Source organism: Pleurodeles waltl, chromosome 2_1, assembly GCF_031143425.1.
Source record: "Pleurodeles waltl isolate 20211129_DDA chromosome 2_1, aPleWal1.hap1.20221129, whole genome shotgun sequence".
Classification (NCBI taxonomy): Eukaryota; Metazoa; Chordata; class Amphibia; order Caudata; family Salamandridae; genus Pleurodeles; species Pleurodeles waltl.
In genome coordinates this window covers 562,992,345-563,018,545 of record NC_090438.1, presented here as the reverse complement: position 1 = coordinate 563,018,545, position 26,201 = coordinate 562,992,345, and the positions used below count along the sequence as shown (strand labels likewise).

The following is a 26,201-nucleotide window of genomic DNA, read 5'->3' as shown; positions in this document are numbered from 1 at the left end:
TCCCCCATACCTTCAGGTTTCATGTAAAATGGTAAAATAGCTCCAAACTAATCTCGTGACCTATCCTCCCTAGCACACTTTTGCTCCATGAGTTGTGACTTGCATTCCATCAAATATATCCATGGTTCCTATGCATGCCATAAATTTTTTATACAGCAGTACTCAGATGGTGTATGGGTTACATGGGGGTTAGTCACAGAAAAAGGGGAGGATGATTGCCAGTCGGGTGATGAGCAATTGGCCCTAGTGGAGTTACGGTTGAATTAGGCAATTATTAGATGGGGTCCCGGGTAGATGAAGATAAGTGTGGTGTAGTAGTTATGGTCCTCAATATTCGTGGTTAAGAAGGTCAACTGTACATATAGCCAGGCTTTTAAGTCAGGGTGTGTTCATGTTAGTTATTTGAGAGCAGTACTGCAGATTGGAGTGTGCACAGGTTGGAAATAGGGATGAGCTTGAGAGCGCCACCCAAACTGCCTTCCATTCTCACTGTTTCTGATTTTGCATAAGTTTCACTCAAATAGATATGATTACACAAGGCCTCTCTAACTATATCCATCTTCCCAAAAATAAATGCCATTTTCTTACTTGGCTCAAAGCACTTCGAACCTCGCACCCTCTGCAATCAGGAACTATCTTGAATGCCCATCATTTCTTATTTTTATTTTTTTCTATTCCTCTACACCATGTCCACTACAACCTAAAATGGTTGACAATATATCTCCTACTTACCATTTACCCTTAGCTGTTGCCTTGAGGGATGGATGGATATAGTTTTATACACATATTGTTTGTGCCAGTGTGCAACAGATCCACATCATTAGGTGTCCAATTATTTGTGCTTGTTGATGGGAATAAATTGCCATTGTGATTTAACTTTAACTAGTGGTCAATACATGTGGCATATGGCAGGATAGTGATTGCAATATGTGGTGACCTCTGTCTGTTCTCGAATTTTAATGTGAAACCTCACTCAGTGCATACTCTGTATCTTGCAGGCATGTGTTAAATGTACTGGGAAAATCTAAGGAGGCTTTAAAACTGCTGCCCAACAACCCTGTAAAGGCGATTGCTAATGCCTTTGCAAAAGCTTGGGAACTGTATGGCTCTAAAAGGTAAGGCATCTTCATTGTGTAAATTATATACTCCTAGTATTTCTCCTATTTCATGTTTTACAGTTTTTTTTAGCTAGTTAGTCTATTACGCTTGTTCAGTAAGGCTGGATTAGGAACTGCTTGATGCACCGTTATCCAGTATGTACCATAGCATGCTAATGATTACTATCAGTAATTCTGGTCAGTATGACCAAGCTGTTCGATTTAGGCTTCTGATGAATGGCTAATTCGGAGGCCCAGCCCTCGGATGATGGGACCCTATTATGTCTGGCCTGCCCCTTAATTTCTACAGAGAGACATACTAATAGGAATTTTTGGGAAGCTTTATACAAACGTCACTGTGGTACATTTTTAGGCCTCCAGAGCACTTGCAATACCTTTATTAGGGCTCTCATACAGTGAGCTTTAGCTATGTTGTGTACAATACAACACATAGAGTGGACTTTTAGTGAGCCTTATGCTCATGTTTGGATGGTGTTCTTGTTTATCTCAATTATCTGTTCACTAAGCATGGAAGGTTTACTTTACATCTGATTGTGTGAGTTGCATCATTCCACTGCTGACTTGAGGAGACTCATTTTTGTCAACAGTTATTGAGTATATATCCTTCCTTGCTCTCTCCCCATCCTCTTATTCTGCCTCAGATCCTTGCCCCCAACACATTCTCTGCCATCCTCTGTCAGGTGCATCAAATCAAGTTTCCCATTTTTTTATTGAATTATTCTTTTAACATTGCATTTTTTGACTGCCCTGAACCTGTCTTCTCTCTGCATGCTTTTTCTTCTCACATCCCAGATCCTCATTTGCCCCTCACAATCCAGCTCCCTGTTTTTCTAATCCTTATATTGTTCTAACTTCATTTGCTTATTTTATGAGGGCCCTCAACTTTAAAGTGCTACTAGGTCTGTTGCTTCTTTCTTTCATACTCCTGTGGACTTTATTCCTACATTTTCATTTACTATTCTAAGGTGTCTATTGGCCATGTTAAAACAGTAAATGCTAGAACACCCAACAACCCGTCACGCATTTTTCAAATGAAAAACACTCCAAGATAGCCGCCCTGCCTACATCTACCATTTTTTTATCAGAATGGTAAATTTAAAACTGAAAAAAAAAATCCTTGAAGACTCCAATGTAAACAAGCAATATCAAAGCCATAAGGGCATCACCAGTGCCTAATTTTTTAAAGAAAGAGTGCTGGTTCCCAAAGCTCTGCTCAGAAGCCGACTGCCTGTGCAATTAAACATTGGTGCGCCAAACAGCATCAAACAAGTCGGTAGTTTTTGATCCACTACTAGCCACTCACTGTCCTGTTTTCTTGCACCTACATGTTCCTGCTTTCGGTTTATGATAGTTTTGACTTCTTTTTCTTTCTCTATCTTTCTGATCTGTGTTGTCCCCTCTCCTGCACTCCTTAAATATCTGATATGGGAAAAGTAAGTGCTGGCACCCAACGATAAGTACCTGTGCCCCCACCGGCAATCACCAGTTAAAATAAAGCACTGAACATCACTCACCTCATATTAACTGAACCAATGCCTGCTTTATAAAACAAATGAAATACTACATGACTAATCACAGGCTGAGTACATGCTTTCCATTCATACGTTTTGTCTGTGTACCACAATTAGGATCTTCTTATTGGTGTCATAATTTGCATATATTGAGTTCTCACTTCATTTGTACTTATATCAATGTATATAAACACCTAAGTCTTTCATTTCTAGATGCTGGCTTTCACCTGCATCAGTGAGTGAAGACCTTATAGGGTTTATAGGCCCTTTACTGTCTTCAGGATGATGCAACAGAGGACATGTTCTAGGAAATATTATGTGTTTTGTCAAAACAGTGTTCATGCAACGCTCTAAGCCATAAAGTGAGGCCAACCATCTTTCCATACACAACAGATGCTATAGTAACCTTTACAAAGTGATCTGTTGATATTTAACCCACTGTAGTATGCATATGTTTCAACATCAGGCTAGTACTTATTGCATGGGGTAATGTTAGTCATCTTTTGCAGGGCTGTTGTGATGATCCTGGTCGGAAACGTCCAAATGTTTGCTCTTGACCACCGCCGCCTTGAACACAAACTGTGGAAGAGGTAGGCCATGCTCCGTAAATATCATAGTCCTTTCTCTGTAAATATAACCCTTTGTGACGAACTGCTGCTGTGCTGAGTTTCCTTTCATTCCGACACGTATCCCAACACTGCAGAAGAAGTGCTTCCTTTACAATGCATTAGAATTGTAAGAAATTAAGTTATAGTTGAGAGGAGAGGAGAAGAATCTCTACTTAAACAATAAACACATTTTTTGTCTGGGTAAACCACAAAATTTTACAAAAATAACCTGTCTTAACCCTCTGGCAGCTTGACCCAAAAGCAGCCAGGCTTAACTTACAGGCAGTGTGTAAAGTATGTATGTATTACACAAATAATATTAAAGTGAAAACACAACACAGAAAAATCCCAAAGTAATTTAGAAAAATAGAGTATATTTTAACAAATAGAATGACACAAAAACAACATCTAATTAGTAGAACTGGAGTTATGAATTTTCTAAATTTTGTAGTGATCTCTGGCACCAAAAAGTACCAAAAAGTACAATGCACCCACTGCGGATATCTAGTCATGCAAACCCTGGGTCAAAATCTGAATTTAAGGCTGACCACCTGGCAGCAGTACAGTCCTTCTTCTGAGTCTCCCACAGTTCACTTGATCTGAAGAGTGGTTCTGGAGGTCCAGTGTTTATTACTGGTACCAGACTTTGTATGTGTGGGGCTCCCTATCCTACCACCACATCTGGTTCTGGAAAGTTCTTCCCTTCCCCTGTCTAGGCTCCAAACCATCTGGGTGGACAAAAAGTTGATGTCAGGTTCTTTTGTGTGTTTTCAGGAGGCAAAGCCTTTTGAAGTGTGAGTGGGAAGAGCACAGCTATGTCCACACCTATGTTGGCACATTGACCCATTATGTCCATACTAGCCCCATAAATGTCACTGTTTGGGAGGAATGCCCAAATGCAGAGCCCTACAATCTTCTGATGCAGGATGCTGGCAGAAGGCACAAACGGTTGGGGCAAGAAAATGGCAACATTCTAAATTTGGCATTTTCAGTATTGTGACTTAAAATCTGACCTCATCATAAAAAGGGGATTTTAAATTACATTTCATTTGATAATAAAAACACATCTTTATCTGCTCCCAATATAAAATTAGCACTCATTAAATGTATTAAGGTAACCAAGCATGAGTCAATAAGAGAGACAGGCCTTTGCCCGGACAAAAGTTTAAAACTGCACTACAGGCTGCAGTGGCAGGCCTGAGACATGTTTTAAAGTGCTACTTTAGTGGGTGGCACAATGAGTGCTGCAGGCCCTATAGTAGCTTTGCTGCATTGCAGAACCCTTTCTCCACTCACTGTGATCTCTAGTGATGTCCTGTAGCATTAGAGAGAGAGAGAAAGAGTTTGGCTCCTCCCCCCCTTCTTTGATCCTGTCCCCCCAGCATGTCTGCTGATTATACCTGCTTGTCTTCCAGTAACATACTAAGCCTGCTCACCATTTCCCCAGACTGGCGCCTCTTCTAGGCTAGAGACTGTTCCCTTAATCTGTGGTGCCCTGTGGTATATGAGAGAGAGGAAGAGAGATACCCCCACTCATCTCCTCTCTCTTTTTTTATACCATACATCCTATTCTCCACTACGCCTGCCCAATGTTTGTTTCCCATGCCTGATTGCTTTTTCTGAAGTCTTTAGTTGCAGTAGAGGCATTTAATTTTTTAGGGTCGAGCCTGCATGCGCATTGTTTGCCAAATGCTTTAGGAGTTAGAAAAGGGCTCGGAGCCCCGTCCATGTCACGTCAGTGTCTTTCATTGGTTTGCGGGCTTGCCTATTAAAATCTGTTTGCTTTCATTAGTGGCAGGCATGCATACGTCATGCCTTTTCCAGTGGTTAGCCCTTCTGGAGCACAGTGACCAAGTACTGAAAACATGCGAGGCTCGCTGTTTTCTGTCCGGTTTGTGGACTACTTTTTATCTTTTTTTGAGCGCGATCTCGCTTAGCAGAAGTCGAGCGTTTTCCATGACATCGCAGCTGTTACATAGTTAATCGCACTTTTGACGGTTACGTAGATAATTGCACTTTTGCCGATAGGTTTCATTACGAGTGAACGGTAGCAGCGCGATCACGCTCTTTTTTTCAATTTAATGTGGCAAGAAAAGTCTGGTTGGGAGTTTACAACTGCTAATAGCGCTTACTCTGAGAAATGTGAGACCCGTTGCATTGCAAATGCTTGTTTTCTATGGAGGCATACACTTCGCAAGGATATCTGCCTTTAGGTAATTGTGCGTATTCATGCAAGCATGGACTGATATAGAGTGTTTTAGACTGTTATCTAATTCATGGTTCATGCTGAGTGTATGGTGTATTTGTTGACCCGCATGCTCTCAACCCATCCTCCTTCTCATTATTACCCACTCTGCCTGCTCTCCTAGTTTGCCTGCTCTTTCACTGACTACTTATTCTCCCCATTGTCCCCATCGCCTGCAGAACCTACCTTCTTCCTACCATGCTTTCCTTGAATCAAAAGCAATGGTCGTTATGGTGGTATGTGAATAGGTCATATGTGATGTGTATGATTATCCCTTTCCTCTCTAATATTCTGTGCCTTGTGCCCCAGTGCAGACACTCTCCAACCAGTATGCCACCTGCTTCTCCAGCCGTCTGCTCTCCACCAACCCTACAATTATTTGACCGAATGTTAGAGCTGGAGTTCAACAAGGTGGTATTCAATAAACCACATCATATACCCAGAATCATATACCTATCGCCGAAGTAAAGAGCTCATTCTTTTTTGCTTGGTCTAGAATTCATGACAACTGAACAAAGCTAATTTTACAGTGCCAGTTGCAATTATTAACACTGTTTTTTGTTACTCTCAGTCAAATCTCTACATACGGACACTGGTGCTGCAATCCATGTTCCACTTGTGGTTGACCTCTCATTGCTTGTTTTCCCATTCTGTGAAAGCAGCTTCTGACCACCCCACAGTATGCCTGCTCTCCCTCAGCAGACTTACACTCCTTCAAGCCTTCGACCCCAGCTTGCCTACTCTCCCTCTAGCCTGATGGCTTTACCTCCTGGTTGCCTGCTCTACCCACCCACCTTTTTGCTCTTCCCAAAATATATATGTTCTCCATAGAATGTGACTATTATGCTGGCTATTGCCAGAGATTTTCCGCTCTCACCCAGCTTGCCTCTTTCCCACTGAATATCTGCCCTACCCAGCTTTCCCAGGCCCAAGACAGATTCCATGAAACTGCCAGAAACAAATTACAGTACAAATTTGACTCAATGACATGAACCATGACTCTTCAAACCCCAAGTTTCAATTAATCCACCATAGACACTGTCACATACTCACCTGGTTCCAACCACAGAGACGATGCTGGGCCTCCAATCCCTACCTAGACAGGTTATTGAACACAAGTAAGGCCAACCCTCATTCACCCACTGCCTCCAGGTGGAAGCGGGGAGTGGGATTATACAAGAAAAGATGAACTTGTGTCACTGGGGCTGGTTTGCCATCTTGCACCACTGCCTACTAGGGTTGGAAGTTCTCCCTGGACCCTGTTAGTATAGATGGAGGTGCAGAACACTAAAGACAGCAAGAGGGGTTTGTGCCTACTTCTCAACTCTGAATACTTTAGCAATTGTTTAGAAGATAATGTACACTTAGAGACGTCATCACAAATATTGCCTGAGAGAGAGAAGAAACTATTTCAAGAACAAACTGGAGTTTTCTGGCATTCCATAACATACAATGTTCAGGTCAAAACTCTGATATACTTCAACTTGTCAAGAATTTTAGAAGCAAAACTTCCATTTCAGGCACAATAAAGTTTAGAGTGCTGCAATGAGGAGAGCCCGAAGCACTGGGCATTATGGGGGTTAATACTCCAACAATGTTCAGTATCCAAAAATGTGCTCATGCCTTCATAAGACTCAGTCTTTGAATTATCTAATAAACTATGGATTAGTGCGCACTAGCCTTAGGGTAAAGTACTTAGCCTTGTTTAGCTCTTTAGTTGGAATCGAAAAATGGCAGGAGGCAGTGGTGCCAGAAGTTCAGGAGGAGGTGGAATTGTAGATCTTAAAGGAAGACATCAGAAACTCTGCAAAAGCCAGGATCACGGAATCATCAGAAAGGTTTGGAAGAGTCGAGTGCTGGAAGTTTTGGACAACTCAGAAGGTGAGTGCAGGAACAATGCTTCCCCAGGACTGGAATGACACCAAGAGAGGATGCAGGTTCAAATGTGGTATTTATGCTAGAAGAGAAGATTGAGCCAGAAGGCATGAGACCTATGTGGAAGTATGGAGTATTCCAGTGAACCTGGGGAAAATCCTGATATACACAATGGATATGAGGACTTGCAGGTGGAAGCGGCAGTTGGAAACAATTAACAGAGTGGAATGAAACCACAAATGCATGAAGGTACAATTCATTGGGTCAGAGTGGATATCATTACTTGTCCAAAAGACACGTGATAATCTGCAGGTGCAAAAACAAACTAAACTTGCATAGCAGCAGTACATGAGGGTCAATGATTCAAACTTTCTCAGAGGGGGTCGTGGAGTGCTCGAGACAGGGAAGCACCACCAGGGAAGGATGACATGAGCCCAACATGTAAAACCTACAGCTCAAAGGGCACAAGATGGAGTTGTGACAGACACTAACCTCTCCATCTGGGATCACACTGCCAAAAATAAAGCTAGTGTGGTACCAGCTCTATGGTTTAAAGAAAGTCAAACCATTGCTCCCACAAAGCAACTTTAGATCTGCTGTTCAGGCCATCCTATACATACCTCTTGATGGTGGTAATGACCTACTCCGTAGCGTCCAATACGCCACACTGCTGCGCTTTAGGGACATTCTCCATGCTGCAGGAGATCTTATCTGGGGCCAAAAGAACTATGAACTCTGATTTCATCGTCCCCATCCTAATGGAACTCTATTGGCTCCCATTGCTAGTCCGCACCATCTTCAAAATCTGCCCCATCATTTACAAAGCCATAGCAACCAGGACCGCTGCTTATCTTACTGACAAGCTCACCATCTCTGGTTGATCTTGACACAACAACAGCAGAACACTCTCAGACTGCAGACTAAGAAGTGTTGAAAAAAGAAAACAAGGCAGCAGGCCTTTTGCATCTATTCATTTGGGATTTGGAACACCATCCCTGAATCCATCCTATGTTGCCCAACTTAGGTAAGAGGTGACTTCTTAATTATTTATAGAACACAAATTCACAATGCATTAACTGTCCACGTGCCAGCTTCCTTTCCTATTACTCATCAACTTTATATTTGTCTTTGACCAGATGCAGCACTCTACTGCCTTTTGACCAAGTTTCCTCTATAGAAGTGCTATATATACATACACATATAGCCCTTAACCAGCCTGTTAGCCCTTTCATCTGCTGTCATGCGGGGGACACATGTAAACTTCCTGAAGGAAGAATTTTATCTATGATAGGTTTTGGCCCCTTAACTCATCATTCTGCAGTGTTCACTGATGTCAGTTCCCCAAGCAACAAGACGACCGTACAGTATTTCACAATTGCCTTGTGGTACTATCCCCCTACCCCCAGTTCAGACAGATTACATAGAACACTGAATGCTACAAGTACCAGAATGATTGCAGAGGTGAGCAGTTAAACCAAAAATCAAACACCGATATTTTGAGCAACGTGCTCCCCAAACCTACAATGCAGCCCAAAAACCTCCTTAGACAGTATTTAATTTGTAATGAAAATAAGTTCAGATTCCCAGGCTTTTGTTAGGCAAATTCACCTGGATCTCCAAATTACTATGGTTTCTGAATACCAAGGCTACCTTGTCTTGATTCTACTGCATGCCTCATACCTGTCTCTATCCCATTAGCATACAAGGCTGCCTAATCTTCATTCCATCTAATGCCTATGCCTTCTGCCACTCAACATGTTTTGCCTGTCGTTGCACTTCACTCCTATATTTTGTTACTTGTCACTTTTGAATGACTGTTGAGCCACCTTGATATTGAGAATACAGCAATAGTTGTTGATGCTTGTATTGTGCTAAACAGAGACCAGATTAACAAACAGATATGATTCTTTCTTCTTCCAAAGGGACATCCATATGATCCATAGGACGTTTAAAGACTTGTCTAAAAGAGCATCGTTGGACGAAGATAGGAGGCTATATATGTAAGTTCATGTCACTGTCCGCATTAAAGTGTTTTAAATGCAGCACAAGGTTGTACCTTTTGCTCTATGGACCTGAAGTACTGTGATTTAGCCATTGCAAATCCTGCATTTCTTTAAATTGCAGGTTTTGCAACCCATAAATGTCTGTGTACTTTGTAATAAACACATTTTATGAATCGGGGAATGGTTTCCAAACCACAACATGGATTTAGAAATGAATATCAAATTGAAATGTAGAATCCATGCAATTCAGTCTGTTATGTATCAATGATTTGCAACCACAACTTCAATTGCAATTCAGGAAAAAGTTACTAAATCCTCATTCTTGGTGGTAAACCATTTCCCTTCCTTTCTTTTAATACAAATCCTATTAGAAAAAAACACCTTTTTTTTAAATGTAAACTTCTTCTTTAAATGCAGCCCTGTTCCTTTAAGAAAATGGGTTGTACTTTTTTTTTGCAAAGAAAGTTTGCTTTTTTTAAATGTTCTTGCAGACATAAAGGTCTGCTGACTGCAACATCCAGGTGCTGTCACCCAATCAGATTAAGTCGAAATTTGCGACCTACCTAAATATTATTCATGAGGTAGAGTGGATTGTGATGCAATCAAAATGGGTATTTTGCAACCTATCCTGAGAGTACATAGGTCAATTCACAAAATCTTACTGGATTTGCAAGTCGGTGCAAATTTGCCACCACTTTTGTGAATCCAGTTGTGGTACATAAGGCCCCATGATCCATCTCTTGGGTGAAAACATGCCTCTTTACCGAATATTACATAAGTATTAGTGTTAAAAACCTCTTTCTTGTTTATTTACATTCACTTAAATATTTGTTTTAAGGAATTTGTTTTACAAGTTTGCTAATACTTTCAGAATTCTAGCTGATTCTCTACTTGTACCCTAAAGGAAATCCTAATTCAGGAGCAGAAACATTTTCAGTCCTTTCTGAATTTTAGTAAACTTGGTTGGCTGTGCAGTTTTGGCACCTAGGCTCAAAACACTCGTATTTGACTCATTATTGAGAGAAATGGGAGAGTTCAGGGAGGGTTCATGCTATGGCTACATAACTAACACACATTGTTGTAGGAGGCTGGCCTGGTTTGTAGTGGGCACCTAAGGTACTTACACCTCAGACCAGGTCCAATTATCCCTTATTAGTCAATTGTAGAAAGTGACTAGAAGCCAGGCTCTCTAGGGGTAGTGTGGATGAGCAGCCAAGGCCTAACTAGGAGACATGCAAAGCTCATGCAATACCACTGTAGTCACACAGTACTCACACACATGAAAGAAAATACTCACTGTTATTAAAATAAAGGTACTTTATTTTGGTGACACAAGTGCCAAAAATACCATGGAGACTATACTCCCTTAGGAGGTAAGTAATACACAAATTATATACACTAGTATGCAGAAGTAACTGTAAAAACAGTTAGAAAACAGTGCAAATAGTGAAAATCACAAAAGTGAGAAATGGGCCTGGGGGAACACAAACCATATACTAAGAAAGTGGAATGCGAAAGTTAGTTTCCCACCTAGGCAAGTGTGTAGTGAGTAGAGGGGCACAGGGAGTATTAGAAAACAGCAAAGGTAAGTAATAGAACCCTCTCTAGAGCCCAGGAAAGCAGGAGTAAATCACAGTTACTTTCCTAGAACACACAAGAACACGAGAAAGAAGATTGTGCAAGAACCAGAAGAGACTGCAAGATGCCTATGACGGATTCCTGGACCTGTGGAAGAAGGGGACCAAGACCAAGCAGCACTGAAGAGTCCAGGGAGAACAGGACCCCCTGCCAACTCGGATGAAGGTGCAAAAGAAGAGCCACCCGTGAAGAAGAACAGTCAGTACTGCACCCAAGAATACAGATGCAGGTTCCTGGTTGGTGCAGAAGATGTCCCACCCCAGATGGAGGATTACATTCTGGTTTGCATCGCTGGATTCCACCAACAAGCTATGGCACACACAAAGCTTGCGGTTAGCAAAAAAAAGCGCTGCCAGGACCAGGATGGACCTGGTGGCCTCTATCCAAGAGGGAGAGACTTAGGGGGTTCTCAGAAACTCAAGAGCCCTCAGAAGACCAGGCAGCACGCACAGGAGTCCCACAGAACGGGGACAAAGGAGGTGCAATAGGAGGCCCGTGCAGCACTACACAAAGGGATTCCACGCCGCCGGAGAACTACTCAGGAATCTGTGCAGTGCAGGATAGAGTGCTGGGGGCCGGAGCTGCACGGTACTTGGGGAACTTTGTGGAAAGATGTGAACAAGCCTTGGCAACTGCAAAACATGTGGTACATGGGGGTACTGTCTTGCGTGGGGAGGCGCGCACTTACCTTCACCAAAGTTGGACAGTTAGACGTTTGGACCGTCTGGACCATTTCAGTCCATGACCCGTGTTGCTGGATCCACGTACTTCTTGAGGTGAGGGGACCCAAGCAACAAGTCATCGCTTCAGAGGGGTGCCTGCTGAAGCAGGGAAGTGACTCCTTCACTTCAAGGGAGATTCCTTCATTCTTCTGATGCAGGCTGAAGACAGGCAGTACTCAGAGGATGCATGACTTGGAAACAGTTGAGTTGCTGGCAGGAGCTGAAGATACAATGCTGCAGAAGTCGTCTTTGCTTCTTTGTTGCATTTTGCAGAGTTCCTGGAGGGTCCAGATGCAGTTTCTTCAGTAAGAAGGTGAAGTAAAGAATGCATAGGATTCTTGCTGGAGTCTTGCAATCTAAATCTGAGGAAACACCCAGAGGAGAGACCCTAAATAGCCCTGAAAGGGGGATTGGTCAGCTAGACAGGTAAGCACCTATCAGGGTAGGGATTGACATCACCTGCTGGCACTGGTCACTAAGATGCTCCCAGAGTCCCGTACCACCTTGGAATCCAAGATGCCAAAACCTGGAGGAGCTCTGAGTACCACCCCAGGGGTGGTGATGGACAGGAGAATGGTCACTCCTCTTTCCTTTGTCCAGTTTCGCGCCAGAGCAGGGACTGAAGGTCCCTGAACTGTGTAGACTAGATTATGAAAGGAGGGCACCATCTGTGCCCTTCAAAGCATTTCCAGAGGATCTAGGAGGCTACCCCTCCCATGCCTGTAACACCTATTTCCAAGGGGCAAGGGTGTAACATCCCTCTTCCAAAGGAAATCCTTTGTTCTGCCTTCCTGGGCTTTATCTGCTCAACAAACCTGTCTGTGAAGTAGCAGCAGCTGGGGCTGCCTGGAAAACCTCAGAAGGCTTTACTGGCAGTACTGGGGGTCCTCTAAGAAGGCCCCACAGTGCATGGAATCATACAACCAATGCTTTCAAAAGCCTTGGGGTATGATTCCAACATGTTTGATACCAAACATGGCCATATTCGGAGTTACCATTGTGAAGCTGTACATAGGTGGTGACCTATGTATAGTGAACACGTAAAATGGCGTCCCTGCACTCACAAAGTCTGGGAAATTTGCCCTGGATGACGTGGGGGCACCTCTGCTAGTGCAAGGGTGCCCTTACACACAGGTACTCTGCACCCAGCCTTCAGGGTTGGAAGGCCTGACATATGGGTGACTTATAAGTGACCTTGTGCAGTGTAAATGGCAGTGAAAGGGTGCATGCACCATTTCACACAGGCTGCAATGGCAGTCCTTTAGAAGCCTGTGCAGGGGCTCCCTATGGGTGGCAAAAGAAATACTGCAGCCCATAGGGATCCCCTGGAACCCTAATGCCCTGGGTACCTAGGTACCAAATACCAGGGACTTATAAGGGGTGACCAGTATGCAAATTGTGAGTGAAATACTGGGTTACCAGTATGCAGTGACAACATTTAGAGGAAAGAGAGCATAAGCATTGGGGTCCTGATTAGCAAACACACTGACATCAGGCAGAAATTGGGGGTAACATGCCAAAAAGAGGGTACTTTTCTACAATGGTTCCCTAAACAGTGGGGGGAGTTATTGCCCTGTGGACACTACACCCATGAGTGCTGTGCGAAAGAGGGTGAGGAGGCTGGGGCTTGACAGGACTATCAAGAGCTCTGACACCTCACCATTCACCCCACTACCTGCAGAGATACAGAGGGTGGGTGCCTGGCAAGAGTGGAGCAATGTTAGAGGGCAATATCCCTTTCACCCCCAATGGATTTCTGATGACCACCACAGAGGACAGTGGTACCTGCTGGGGACACACATAGCTGAGGGTAGGTGGTGAAAGTACTAAGGCTGCAATAAAGGATAGGAGCACATCGTAGTACCACACCCCTGAATGTGCATCACCATGTCTGACTAATGTTAAAGGAACAGATGGTCTGGAGTAACACTGTCCCACTATATAGCACGGAAGGCATGACCTATAATCACAAGACCCACACCTATGCACTTTTGTTGGGGGTACCCTGGAGGAGACTGTCTCTAATGGATGTGATGTGTTATCACAGCTTGAACTCCCTTACTGGGGAAGGGAAGGGGCCAAGAAGGGTGCTCTTGCCTGGAGTACATTCCAGGGAGACACCCAAACAGATAGGTCGCGTGATTTCCCCATCCAAAGACTTTTGAGGTTCATTGGAGGTGGTCCTTGATAGGACTCCAGCTGAGGTGTGAGTTGATACAGGCTCCCAGAGCAAGGCCTGACAAAAGGGTGAGACGTAGGTGGTGAAGGAATGGCCATGGTCCAAGCAAAACTGGTCAGACCCTTTTGGAAAAAGAAATGCCACCATATGGGGTATGAGTAGATGACCCACTTACCCCCAGTTGCAGATCAAAACCTAGAGGCCCACACAGTCAGTATCCTGACATCAATCAAAGATACCAATATATCCCTAGAATTTTAATTGGCAATGTAACACAGGAAGCCAATCTCCTCTAGGCTGATCACAAAAAACTGATAGACAAAGTCTCAGATGTGGTGTTCAGCTTAGGCCCATGGTGACGAACGCCACCACCGGTAAAAAGGTGCTTGAAAAGGAACTTGCCACACTGGAAGACAGGGCTGAAGATGAAGAGGATCACTCCCACTACAACAATATCTGGATTTGGGGACTGCACATCTTTTCTTGGAGGAGTGACTATCGATGATGGTCATGGAAAATAAAGTATCAAAATGGTTCACAGAGGAATGTGTCCCCTGGGTGCTGGGAAAACCTCCAATCTCCAGTGCCCCCCAGGGCAATGGCAGCTAGACTACAAAATTTCAGGACCCGGGACAATTGAAATCTCCACCATCAACATCTTTCCAGACTACACAATGCACCACCGGTGCTAATGGGAGGCCTTCTGGAAAGTCAAACAGTATCTGCGAAAGCTGGAGATCCGTTATGCCCTCTTCTTCCTGGCAAAACTCCATGTAATAGAAGGAGAGAAACACATTTTTTTACTGCTGCTGCAGACGTCTGGGCTGGATGGAGAGACGTGGATACCACACAAAGATAGGCCAGCACAGATCTCAAGGTGGGGGGACTGCAGGAAGCTCCACAAGATACAACGACACACATACACAGTGCAGATAAAAGAACAGGTGATCCTGGAAAGGGCTAGGTTTGTGGTGAATATCCATAAGACACATAGCTGGGAGTCCCTCAACAATTGAGAAACTCTAGGGATAGTGACCAATAGCTGTCAGGACATGGGCTCAGACAACAATGGCAAAGGGGAGGATGCCGCACTGCTGAAGGTCACTCTGAGGACATTGGAAGACCAACTTCCATGGCAGATGTGTACCTGCCCTGATGGGTCTACCCGGGTTATTGAGTGCCAATGACTGTCATCCTGCTCCTGGGCCAGCACCAGAGCTCCCTCTTTGACCAATGAGTTTATACTATTGATAATGGTACTTGCAACAGTAATCCAGTAAGTTGTTTGTTTGGAGTGATGGACATACCATGCAATATGTTGGTGGCCAGTCCAAAGTCAGTGGCATGCTAAGGTTTGGTGGGGAAAATTGGGGAGAAGTTTTTTCAGTATGAATTCCTACCTATCTGTGCAGATCAGAGAGAAAGACCCCATCATTCAAGGGAGATATATCTTGGTAATGGGTGACAATGACCACATAGACTGAAAGGTATACTCACTGAGGCTACTGATGTGGAATGTCAATGGACTGGGCAACCAAATCAAACGGGTTAGTACACAAAGCACTAATATGCTATACAGTGGATGTTGTGTTTCTGCAAGAAATGCACCTCAGAGGGCCCAACTATAGTTTTCTGGGGACGGGGAAGTATGCAGGGATTAGCAATTCAGGGTTCCCCTCTGACTCCAGAGGGGTCATAATTATGATCAAAAAATGAATTGTATTTCAAGTGACACAAATCATGTCTGATGATAGGGGATGCCACACAGCGGTCCTGGGTAAAAGGGAGAGGCAAATTATTCCATAATCTCCAGAAGATCTTCAGATGGATCCCAGCAGATTGTCGCAGGATAGTCACTCACGTCTTTGTCACGAGCAATCTCAACTACGGCATCGCTCTCTATGCCGGCACCTCAACTAGGAACATCAAAAAACTTTAACTCATCCAGAATGCCAACGCCAGACTCATTCTGGACCTCCCTCGCCGAGAACACAGCTCCCAACACCTGAGGCCCCTCCACTGGCTACAGGTCAAGAAGTGAATCACCTTCAAGCTTCTCACCCACACTTACAAGGCCATACACAATGCAGGACCAGCCTACCTGAACCACCGCATCTCCTTCCACACCCCCGCCAGACCGCTCCGCCGAGATGGCCCTGGCCACCATCCCCCGCATCTGCGAAACCACCACCAGAGTACGATCTTTTACCTACACTGCAGCGAAGAGGTGGAACAACCTTTCCACTGCACCTCAGACAAAGCCCGTCGCTCACCATCTTCAGGAAGAACCTCAAGATGTGGCTCTTCAGACTCCCTGTGTGGTTGCCCCCAAGATAGGGAAACTGGGAAGCTTCATGGCAGTAATGTGCTCAGGAGATATATGACAGACACTAGATAAGACACTTTAAAGTTACTACTTCTACCCTGGTGCACCCAACTTGTTTTCTAGGATTCATCACTTCTTTGCACCATTGACATCTCTGCACAGATTCGTAGTGGGCGACTTCAAAGTGTAAGATATATCTGATCACTCACCACTATGTGTTACCCTAGCTATGTGGGTGCCACGTGGAAGAATGGAGTGGAGAATGGCTGCATGACAATTTTTTAATGAAAACGTTCTGGAGGTCCTTGATAAAGCATCCACCTAGTAATTTAAAGAAAATCCAATGGAGGCATCTTCTGCAATAAGTAGATGGGAGGCCTATAAGGCCATCATGCAGGAAGTGATCATATCAGGTGAAATAGGTGATGAGAGAGGTTGTGCCTCTGTTGAGTACTAGAACAGAAACTCCTAGAACTTGAGACACTCTATATACAAACCCAGTCAGACACTATACAACAGTGTATTCAGCTCAAGAAAGAGGAATACAGAACACTAGTGATTAATGAAGTACATAGCTGTGAAACTCCAAGTCTAACAGGAACATAGTCAGGCATCAAGTTGGGGAAATTGTTGGCCAATATGGCTTACTCATTACGGACAGTGAGAAAATACCAAAAGTTCTCGATGTCTATATGAGGGACTTTTATGCGCCTCTTAGAAATACCCCTGAGCCAGATCTACTGAACTGTATTCAAGATTACACTTGCAGGCTTCTGGATAAATCAGTCATGCCAGGGGTGGCAAGGGCCATGATGGACCACAGAAGAAATAAACTTAGTACTTATGCATCTTCGTCAGAGAAAACACTGTGACAATTGGGCAGCCAGTAGAATTCTTTAAAATACTGACCAACAAGATTGCAAGGCCACCATATGATATCTACACGGGGGCATTCCCCAGGGGAGAACTCCCCAGAGATCTTCACACACATATCCTTATCCTTAAATCCGGCAACCCCGCCGGACAGTGGGATTTTTAAGACCAATCTCCTTACTTAATGCAGATACCAAAGTATTAGCAAAAGTATCAGCACACAGATTGCAAGGTGTGATCTCTGACCTGGGCCACCTGGCCAGAACGAGTTCATGCCCCCAGATCTACTAAACTAAATCTACACTGTCTCTATAACAACATCTTACTGGCTGGAATACTGGGAATACCACTAGCTATTGCTTCACTTGATGCAAACAAAACCTTTGACTCAACTGAGTGGCCCTTCCTGTTTGCCATTTTGAGAAAAATGGGTTTTGGACCCAGATTTCTAAAGTGGATCTAAATTCTCTATACCTACTCAAGTGCCCGGCTCTGAATAAATGGGATACTGTGTACAGAATTCCCCATAGAGATGCACAAGTCAGGGGTGCCCGTTTCCAGCAAGGTGGCAGTATTATGTGGTATGACTGTGGAGTCTTACCATGTAATACTAGCTCATTACTCAGTAGTGGACCTCGGGTTCACACTAGTAAACCTTAGCTCAGTCCTGGTAGTGTGGCAAAGAGCAGTCAGGCTACTTAGACGAACATATGTAAAACATTTCACAATAACCACATGGACAATAAGTAAATGACGCAACTTGAAAGAATTCAAATCTAATTTGGAAAAATAAAGTAGATTTTTATATAAATTTAGACACCAAAGCAAACTTTTTAAGTTACATATAACCAGAGTTATACATTTTAGAAGCTTTGGAAAATACGGTATTTTCACTGTTTAAATGGCTCCCATTGAAGTCAATGGAGAAAAATCAAAGTGTGCACTCAGGCACCCTAGGGTGAGTTCTGGGGAGATCACCAGGACTTAAGGTTCTGCAAAGCCCTAGACCAGGGTTGCAGCACACATGGTAGAGGTTTTCAGGTTACACACACAAACACAACATCCTTTTTGCACTTGCTTGGTGTTGGTTCCATTCCCTATATAGGAAAGTTGCTGATGATGAGAGAGTGAGCAAGGTGGTGAGAATCTGCCAATCGCTCATTGGTGGTTGCTTAAGTGAGGGGCTTTCTAGGTTCACATATTTCTCTTATATTTAGTATTCACCGAGGGGCATGAGACCTGTTTTTAATTAAAGACACATAATGGGGTGGTTAATGGATATGTACTAGAACCTGTTTCCCTGCTTGAAATTTAAGAAAAAGAGGGAACCCTGTAAGCATTTATTGGACGTGTGACACGTAACAAGGGCTTTTGTTGGTTGGTGGTAAAGTTCTTGCCTAATGGCCTATGCAATTCAACATAAAGTTTAAGGGAAAGAGCATAGGTACTAAGGACTGGTTAGCAGGCCTCAGTACACTAACAGGTCAAAAACGACAGAATCAAACAGTAAAAAGTGGTGGGTTGACCATCCAAAAAGGGCACTTTACAACACGGAAAGGTCGGAGTCATGGAAATGCGTTAAATCTTTTATTTCCAAGTAGATACGTAACAGTTCCTTCTCCCATTCCTCCCGCACCAACCTTCCTCTGCTAACTGCCGTCCCTCCCGCATTCCACATTCCCGATGGTCCCGTTCCATTGCACGATGCTCGTGACAACGGCACAAGACCATCTACATGACCCAACATATCTTTTCCCTTACAACAAAATTAACAAATACGATAACTGGAATGCGAAATATCAAATACACATACATTGCAAGGATTGCAAGAATTATATTATAGTGCAGAATTATCCACAACTATATACATGACAAAGAGTTACATATAGCACACTTCGCACACATTTTCCTCAATAAATTTACTCCAAAACATAGTCACTAAATTTTCTGGGTGGTTTGATTATCCTAGCAGGATGTTGGCTGATAGAACATTTGCAAGAGTTCAGATCATCTTTTCCATCCAACATACTTAACAAACCTCTGTGTTTAATAGTATTGGTCAACAAAATGTTGTCCTTGTTCCACCATTTGCCGTCTTCCAACTTTACGGCACTATTGCCTACTTGTACAATTTTTTTCCAACCACTAAACCTTGACTGGCCTTTAACCCAAATTCTCGGAGATTTCACTCTAACCAAATCTCCTTCCTTCCAAACAAACCTACGGTGATGAAATTGTTGCACACTCTGAACATTCCTCTGTTGAACATACTTTTGTTGGGCATCCTTCCGTTTCGCCATTACTTTATCCACTTTATGCCAAGGTGCTTCGAAACAGCCCATCCAATATCTGGTTAATTTGGATGATGGAATGCGACCACGCAACAAAACAAAAGGGGATACATGTGTATCAGCATTGTTAGTGGTGCGCACAGCCCACAACAACTTTGCTAATTCAGATTTACAATGCAAACCACTAGCCTTAGATAATTGAATATTGTCTTTGAGAACTCTGTTAAATCTCTCTACAAGTCTGTTACTCCTAGGATGATACACTGAAAGGTCGTAGTCATGGAAATACGGTAAATCTTTTATTTCCAAGTAGATATGTATAACAGCTCCTTCTCCCGTTCCTCCCGCACCAACCTTCCTCCGCTAACTGCCGTCCCTCCCGCATTCCACATTCCCGATGGTCTTGTTCCATTGCACGATGCCCGTGACAACGGCACAAGACCATCTACACGACCCAACAAACACCACTGCTGCTGATGGTGATAGAGGCCCTCTCTGAGTGGCCCTGAGTAGATACTCAGGTATGAGGCTTTGAATGGGATGATTCCTGAGCAGATTGGATATCACTATACATGGATGACATCCTACTATATGTTGCAGGACCAGACGTATCCCTGTAAAGACTTAGGGCCATATGTACAAACACATTTTCCCATAGACACAGAATGGGTAAAACCCTTTGCTACATCTGGCCCTTAGATACATCTTCTGAGTGTTTGGGCACTTCTTAATCCCGGGAATTAATTGGGATACATCGCTGATTTTCCTTATGGGGCCCTACACGGTTAAGGGACCCCTTCTGTTGCCCCTGCAAATGGCTGGGCATCAATTTAAGTACCAAGGTATCTGGGTGTTCAAGCAGGAACAAACACATTACGAAGATTTACTGGCCCCACTTCTTAAGGGGTTGGAAAATAAGGTACAGCAATGGAGATTGCTGCCATTATCCCTTCTTAGGAGGGTGGCAAACTTTAAAATTATTGCTCTCCCCAGATTTACCTACATCTTACAGAACAGCTCATAAACAATTGCATAAACTTTTTTCTAAGCTGTAAATACACTGTTGTTATCCCTGCTGTGGGGAAATGGCCCATTATGTATATCTCTCCCCACTCTCCAGAGAACTACATTTGAGGGTAGCATTACATTGCCCAATATCCACAAATATTATAAGGCAGCACAGATCCAGATAGTGAATCAGTGGGCATTTGTCCTGCTAGATGATCTGGCAGTCCAAATGAATAGGGAGAACTTGGGCCACGAGGATACTTACATATGCTCTACGGGGAAAACTACCTGCGACTTCTCCCGAAGCCATAGCAATGGTGGTTTCCTTCTGGTGTAATTTAAATAGAGAAATGGGATGGGATAAGAGACTCAAACTCCCCCCCGAGTGAGGACATGACTGGGCCCAGTGAGAGCACTACTGGGTTTTAAACAGTGGGCCGTAATTGGTCTCTCCATGTTAACTGATGTTTAGGATGGAAATGGAATGGTGCTGTTTTAAAATTTGGAGACAGATTCGACACCACATCCAATCCAGATTTTTAAATATTTGCAACCAGCATATGCCTTACAACTGACAATTCCACTGGGGGAAGAAACAAAGGAGGACTCTTCCTTGGAAACCTGGCTCCTATATGGGCATATGACATCTACAGCTATCTCCATTGCATATACCATGCTAATGAAGAACACGTTGGATGAACTGTCCCAACTACGAGCCAACTAACAAAAGGATGTAGGGGAGCTGACTGACATTGACTGGAGGGATACCTTACAATTTCCTAAGAAACTGTGCCATAAGTGCTAGTTTTTGACTTATCCAGTATAAAATCCTGCATTTGTGTGGGAATGTCCTAGACTTGCCTTACTTTGGAATGGGGTGACACTCAGACTCATGGATGCCACGAGTGGTCTACTTGACCTAGGAACCCACTTGCACTGTTAGGTGTCTGGATGGAATCAGATGCAACAAACTTATAACAAACGTTTGATTAATCTGGGGAACATAGTGGCAAAGAGGAAAATTGCCCAAAAATGGAGTAGTAACCTCTGCCCACAGCTACAAGAGTGAATGGCGGGCATGTACATATGTAGAATGAGGGTAGGACTGGTGAAGTGGAGGGGAGTGTATCAAATTTCTCCACTGTGGTAGTACAGCATGTTAATGGACATAGTTTCATAAACTACTACTATTAAAACAATACAAATGTTCTTTGAAAATGGACCTTGGCAATGATAAAGCCAACAATGGCACGCCAACACTGAAAGGTTGCACAGTGCAAGCTTTGCCATGTGTTTGCCATGTGTTGCACGCCACTGGCAACAGCAGAGGATCATATGAAGAGAGTGTCATAATGTGTGTGGCACAAATGTAACTGCAAGTAAAAAATTGTTGACACCAGAAATGCTGATGAGATTCAATTGCACAAACACTGCTGACATGGAGGAATAACCAATAGCAGGTAAGACAATCCATATGCAATCTTTGAGAATGAACTAACTCCCTGTCCAAATCCATATCTGACCTTATGCTCCTCCAACCACACAAAGAATGATCTGAACATGACACACAGATACCTGATAAATGAAGGGGGCAGACTGCACAGAACGCTATCACCTGGCAGCTAGAGCTCATAGCTAAGCAAATGTAGCACACAGGGGAAGACCAATATACAACATGTGTAATACAAATGTATGTCAGTGAAAGGATTGCAGCAGTTAGGTGGCTGTCAGTTTATTTCCACATAGGAGCTGAGCAAAGTAATAATATGAAGAGGAAGCAAACACCACTGCATGACTGTGACATACAATGAAACACATCATAGCAGATGCCTCTGCATGTGTAATGCAAACGTTCATTGCATTTCACATTAAATAAGTATAGCCCCCTTAATATGGTCTATTTAGATTCAATAAATATTATTTTAACACAGCGCATGAAGTAGCATCTTCATTGGTCATGGCTTGGGTGCATATGTCCACATTTAGCCATGATAAGCTGTGCACAATAGAAAGTGATGCGTACGTAAACAATTAGTTGTGGAGTGCATGAATTGAAAGCATTTCATGTTGTCCTTCTGTATACTTAGAACCAACATTGCATATTATACCAGACAACCTTTCGAATCATTTCCATATCACAGTCATAGATTAAACCTGTAGTGATAAGAAAAACAAAATATTATTGCTGCAGAACATTACCAAATCTCTGCTTGCTTAAACAAGTGCTCCATTGATATCAGGATCTGCTGCATACACAACAGCCACTGGGAAATATGTGAACCACAAAACAACATTCATCAAGGTGCCCTCAGACACACAAAAGTGATTCATCCAATTTGACACCTAAATAAATGCATGTCAAACACACATTGATTTGGAAGAAAAATGTAATAATTTAGAGCCCATGAATACATTGGCCAAGCAGGGAAAGTACCAACGAACCTTCATGACAAGACTAAATAATACCTTGTGAGGCATTAATAAAGCCCTGGTGGAAAATGCTTCTTCTTTAGAGAAAGACATTTTATGTGATCCAACAGCACATCATCAACAGCAAGTGTGCTTCCGTCCTTACCCCCAATCATTCATGTAACATTCTGCAGTGTTTATCCTTCAGACTCATATCTTTTACAGTCCTCACTGACATACTCTACTCCCTGAAACCACCTGCTTTGAAGAGGATGTCTTCCTTTGTCCTTCATCTATGTCCTCTCCAGGGAAACTGTTTCACTATTGACTTCTTCCCAGACGTTTCCAGACCAGATCCTATCACTCCTGAAGAAATCCACCCCAGACCCTTTGTGTTAGGAGAACGGTGTTCGAAATGTTAGATAAAGGGACTGATATAAAATGGGCCAGCTCTCACTAGGGAACATAGTCAAGGCTATTAGAATGCGTCACTGAGGCACTAGACGTGGCACAGCCATCCAACCTCGGTTTATTTTCAGGCCAGTTGTTAATGATCTGTCTATATTAAATTCATCATGTACCACGAGGGTGCAGGGCAGTGCTTAAAGAAAACCAGCACCATTGAATAGTGTTCAGAAAAAATAGCATACAATAATCACCATGAAATGAAAGAAAGATCGAATGTCTGATACTGATTTTTGTTTCTGACAAAACAATCTTCCAAAGTAAAATGTATGACCATCAGACATATCTTCTTGATAACACTCAGTATCATAATATTTGTTTTTGACTGTATATTGACTTCTAAACTTAGCTAGGCTGACAAAACAATGTAGTAGCAATTAAACTAAACTCAATTTCTGTGCTTTTTAGAGGGAAAGCTAGTTCAGTCCGAAGCCTGTTTGGCAAAGGGATTTCTAGGGCTCATGTGTCACGTGATTCTCCAGAAGTTCATTTACTTTGTGTTTTGTAAAGCTCTATGTGTGGATGACAAAATAGGCATAATGGAGATGATGGGCTTGTGTGTGTGGCAGGGGCTGATGGCGAAGTCATCCAGGAAAAGATAAAGCTAGCCTGAGGCTTTTTAGTTTTAACTACCTGAGTAAACAGGTTCGGAAAGTAACATAGAGAATTACAAATGAGTTGGAGATAGTAAGAACTCAAGTTGAGCTGGAGACTCCACTCATGAAAGACTGGAAAATAAAAGTGCTACGTCTTTTGTGAAAACTGGAAGAAGTGTTTTGCAGAACCTGAAGAAATCTCCTTCTATTCTTAGATGAGCCAGAAGGGCATTCCGGAAAGGTCAGTGCTGTGTGTGAAGATGTATCCCGACATATATTATCTATTTTTATGAGCAGATGGCAATTAGATCTGGAATGACTGACCCAGAGGCACCTGCACGACTTGGTATTTCCTTTCTTTGCTGTTCTCCCCTGCGCCCTACATAGTCTGCTCTGTGGGCATGGTTGACTTTATAGACACCACGCCAAACAGAGCCATCAGTTGGCTTGCAAAATTGTCCTTTAACTAGATCTGACATTTGTTTACTTTAGGGAGAGGGTGTAGGTCAGTGGCAGATGCTGTATCCTGGGAACAACAGCTGAGCAGAGAATTCCTACTATCACCATTCCAAGTGGCCCTATAAATAATATTGTGAGTAAGCAGTGACAAATATGAGAAAGTGCATATGTGATAAATTAGTATTAATATGGAGCTTGAAATATTTAAAGTAAGCCTCTTTCTAGCATGGTTACCCCCACATTTGGCCTGTTTGTGAGTGTGTGTCAGTGTGCTTTTACTCTGTCACTGGGATCCTGCTAGTCAGGACCCCAGGGCTCATAGATAAAAACCTATATGTCAGTGTGTTTTGCCTGTCTCACTGGGAACCTGCTAGCCAGGACCCCAGTGCTCATAGTTTGTGGCATAATGTGTATGCCTGTGTAGTGCCTAACTGTGTCACAGAGGCTCTGCTAATCAGAACCCCTGTGCTTGTAAATTTGGCACTGTAAGCCAGTGACTACATTTACTAATTTCAATTGGCATACTGGACCCCACTTATAAGTCCCTAGTATATGGTACCTAGGTACCCAGGGCATTGGAGTTCCAGGAGATCCATATGGGCTGCAGCGTTTCTTTTGCCACCCATAGGGAGCTCAGACAAACCCTTGCACATGCCTTCCATTGCAGCCTGTGTGAAATAGTGCACACACTATTTCACAGCCATTTTCACTGCACTTAAGTATCCTGTAAGTCACCTATATGTCTAACCTTCACTTTCTGAAGGTTAGGTGCAAAGTTACTAAGTGTGAGGGCACCCTTGCACTAGCAAAGATGCCCCCACATAGTTCAGGGCCATTTCCCCGGACTTTGTGAGTGTGGGGGCACCATTACATGCTTGCACTACACATAGGTCAATACCTTTATGTAGCTTCACAATGGTAACTCCGGATATGGCCATGTAACATGTCTAAGATCATGGAATTGTCCCCCCATTCCAAATCTGGTATTGGAGAGCCAACTCCATGCATCCTGGGGGCTCCACCATGGACCCCCAGTACTGCCAAACCAGCTTTCTGAGGCTTGCACTGCAGCTACGGCTGCTGCGACCTCACAGACAGGGTTCTGCCCTCCTGGGGTCTGGGCAGCCCAGTCCCAGGAAGGCAGAACAAAGCATTTCCTCTGAGAGCAGGATGTTACACCCTATCCCTTTGGAAATAAGTGTTACAGGCTGGGGAGAGGTAGCATCCCACAGCCTCTGGAAATGCTTTGAAGGGCACAGATGGTGCCCTCCTTGCATAAACCAGTCTACACCGGTTCAGGTATCCCTTCTCCCCTGCCCCGGTGGGAAACTGGACAAAGAAAAGGGGAGTGACCACTCTCCTGTCCATCACCACCCCCAGGGGTGGTGCCCAGAGCTCTTCCATTGTATACCAGACTTCAGCCATCTTGCTTTGCAAGGTGTGGGAGCCCTCTGGAAGGCTCTGAATGGGCAGTGCCAGCAGGTGACATCAGAGACCCCTCCTGATAGGTCCATACCTGATAAGGTAGCCAATCCCCCTCTCAGGGCTAATTAGGGTCTCTCCTGTGGGTTCTCTTCAGATTCTGCTTGCAAGTTTCCGTCAGGAATCCTCTGCAACAACTTCAGACTCTTCTGACCTTGGATCAACCGCAGCCTGCTCCATGAAACGCTGTAACTGCATCAAAGTGTCTACAAGAGACACTTTTCTTCAGCAACCTCCGCTCCAAGTCAGTAACTGCAACAGTTTCCATGGTGTGCATGCTCTGGGGAATCCCTGCCTTCATCCTGCACCAGAAGAACCGAAGAAATCTCCTGTGGAGTGACGGAGTCCCTCCCCTGCTCCAAGCAGGCACCTTCCAAGATGACGACTGGTACC

At 43.7% G+C, this 26,201-nt stretch overlaps 1 protein-coding gene across 1 annotated transcript in view; it reads left to right on the top strand.

Moving 5' to 3' along the window:
- The window catches only part of LOC138260020 (glutathione synthetase-like), a 327,470-nt gene that overhangs the window by 137,553 nt on the left and 163,716 nt on the right, over nucleotides 1–26,201 (top strand). The window contains exons 5-7 of the mRNA XM_069208089.1: nucleotides 999–1,115; nucleotides 3,139–3,219; nucleotides 9,280–9,357. Of these exons, the coding sequence (XP_069064190.1) occupies nucleotides 999–1,115; nucleotides 3,139–3,219; nucleotides 9,280–9,357 (276 nt within the window). The remainder of the gene's footprint in view (nucleotides 1–998; nucleotides 1,116–3,138; nucleotides 3,220–9,279; nucleotides 9,358–26,201) is intronic.